Source organism: Glandiceps talaboti, chromosome 18 (assembly GCF_964340395.1).
Source record: "Glandiceps talaboti chromosome 18, keGlaTala1.1, whole genome shotgun sequence".
Taxonomy (NCBI): domain Eukaryota; kingdom Metazoa; phylum Hemichordata; class Enteropneusta; family Spengelidae; genus Glandiceps; species Glandiceps talaboti.
The window spans coordinates 16,618,660-16,621,236 of record NC_135566.1 but is presented as its reverse complement, the minus strand read 5'-3'; the positions used below and the strand labels follow the sequence as shown (position 1 = coordinate 16,621,236).

At 38.9% G+C, this 2,577-nt stretch overlaps 1 protein-coding gene across 1 annotated transcript; it reads right to left on the bottom strand.

The window, feature by feature from the left end:
• Positions 1-347: 347 nt before the first annotated feature.
• LOC144449758 (carbohydrate sulfotransferase 1-like) lies at positions 348-1,535 on the bottom strand. The gene has a single exon (XM_078140335.1). It carries the CDS (start codon positions 1,533-1,535, stop codon positions 348-350), a length of 1,188 nt encoding a protein of 395 aa, XP_077996461.1.
• Between the last annotated feature and the right edge of the window lie 1,042 nt (positions 1,536-2,577).

Genomic DNA, 2,577 nt, shown 5'->3' with positions numbered 1-2,577 from the left:
TTATCCTGCTCCTTAAACAAATTAACGATTATAGCTATTTGCCGCACTGGCAGCCTTGGGCCACCATAGACATCCCTTCATAAATCTAAAAACACAGCACTCCAAGTCTTTAGTAGAATCAATTATGAGAAATAAAATAAATCAATCAATTAATCAAGCAAGCAAGTAAGCAAGCAATTTGGCTGCCGATAATAACTTTGGCTCCTCGATAACCATTCCTAGGATTATTCATACGGTCTAATTTGTATTGCTGTAAAAGTGCAATGGGTCAAACGTCTCTCTTGTTTTGCCTCCAAAATAGTGACATTGTTATATAAATGGAACGCTTTCTATTTGCTATGATACATTTAATTTAAAGATTTCAACAAAGGTATCGTTTTGTCTTTGAGCATAGTAACATTCTGCGCTATAATGTAATGTAAATTGGTCATATATTCTCTACATATGGTACAGTCCTGTATTCTCTCCACGAGTTTAAAGGTCATGCGATTGCGCCAATCATTAACAACAGCTGACGATTTCCTCGTTGTTCCGAAGCCACCGTGTTGCTTATTATTGACCTGTGTGTTATTATCGATCCACTTATACACTTCGTTGTCTACATCGATTCCAACATGAGAGTACATGATATTGGCATACGTGCGTGGATTTTGTGCAACATCTTCGAAACGTATGATCAGAAAGTTTTCTTTCCATGCCCGTGAACTGTTCGCTTTGAATAAAATGTAATTCCGTAACATCTCTTCACAGTAATGTTTCATTTCATCTAGTAGGTACTCATTTAAGTCACCAACGTCCCGTACCTTGTCAGACTCCCGTTTATTTTCCGTCCATTTTGAATAATACATATTTATAAAAGATGCCATCCTGGCTCTCGGGTCGCGAACGACATTGATAACTTTTAAATTTAATGTAGGACTCTCCATTAAGGTTATTATATCGCGGACATCTGGCAAACGTATAACTTTAGCAACCCTGTGCTGTGCTCCCTGGCAACACTTTCTGACAGTTTGATGGGCTAGTAGTAATGGTGCACACATTTCCATTGTTGGTGAAAAACGATTTGGTGTTAACCGCTTGAAATATTCACCCCACTGCTTAGGATATCCACTAAAGTCACAATCGTACATCTTGGCTAGCGCATTTACTCCAATAACGGACATCCGAGGTGAAGGGCGGATGTATCTGAATGCAAATAACGGCTCGAACAGGTAGAAAACTGTCGGATTTGAGCGGAAGAAATCTCCGACGAAAGAGGAACCTGTGCGCGCGCCAGCCATGATCATGATGTTTACACTTGTGTGATGAACATTTCGTGAGTCGACTTTCAGTTCTGTTGCCTGAGTCGTATGATTAATCTCATAGTATGACTGATTAAAACACAGACATTTGTTTTGAGATTGTTCTGAGTGTTCTGGTCCTCGTACTAGGTATTCCCTAGAATTTAAGTCATGGAAGTTAAATAGTCTCAAATCCACTACAAGAAGAAATGTTGTGAAAATAAGAATTATCAATACTCCAATCAATGCTCTCATTATTCTTGACAACTGTACTATCCAACGACTGTAGAGCTTATGTGACTGTCTCTATCCAGCAACTGTAGAGTATGTGACTGTCTCTGTCCAGCAACTGTAGAGTATGTGACTGTCTCTGTCCAGTAACTGTAGTGAGTACGTGACTGCTCTGTCCAACGACTGTAGTGGGTATGTGACTGTCTCTATCCAGCAACTGTAGTGGGTATGTGACTGTCTCTATCCAGCAACTGTAGTGAGTATTCGACTGCCTCTGTTCAATATCTGCAGTGATCGAATGTGTGACTATCTATAGACACAAACTGCACTATCCACGGTGGTGGTGACAGCTTCGAATCTATTCAGCAATGTTGCAATCAAAAATGTTTTTATCGCTATGCAATAAATAGATATAAAATATGCTCCATGTGTGCTTTTCATGGTAACCATTCATATGTAAATCCTAGAAACACGAGGGGGTAAATCACATGTAATACAGTTCATTTAAAATAAACTGTGAAACTCAATTACATCTGTTCCCTTTCTCACTCAATTTGTCTTTTCTATAATGTCACCTCAACCCTGACCCCAAATACAGGGCCAAAGAGACATTGTCAGTTTACGATTGTATGATTGCGCCTATGGGTACAAACAGAAGATACACATGATGAAAAATATACACTACATCATGGGTTTACCATTTACACTATTCGCCATTGGTTTGCTAAGTTAATTAAAAAAGCTTTGCGGTTGTATCCCTGTTATCAGATATACATTAAAATAGCGCCAATGGCGTTGTAGCACAACTGTACAGTTTAAAAAAATGTTTATCGACATGTTGATCCGCGCTAGGTATACATGTAGGTGTTAAATTGCTGAATGACTATCCAGTTGCCTATCCAACCATGTTGTTATCTTTGCAATATATGCGATCATTTGGCTGTTGCTATGGGCGTGGTCATGTTACTAGACATATTTGCATAAATTTCAAATGTTTGTACACTTGTCTATGAATCCCTGGTGTTATCTTTGCAATATCATTTGGCTGTTGCTACGGGTGTGGTCT

Coding starts and splice junctions, on each gene's coding strand:
- LOC144449758 (XM_078140335.1), bottom strand. CDS start 1,535: ATGAGAGCATTGATTGGAGTATTGATAATTCTTATTTTCACAACATTT.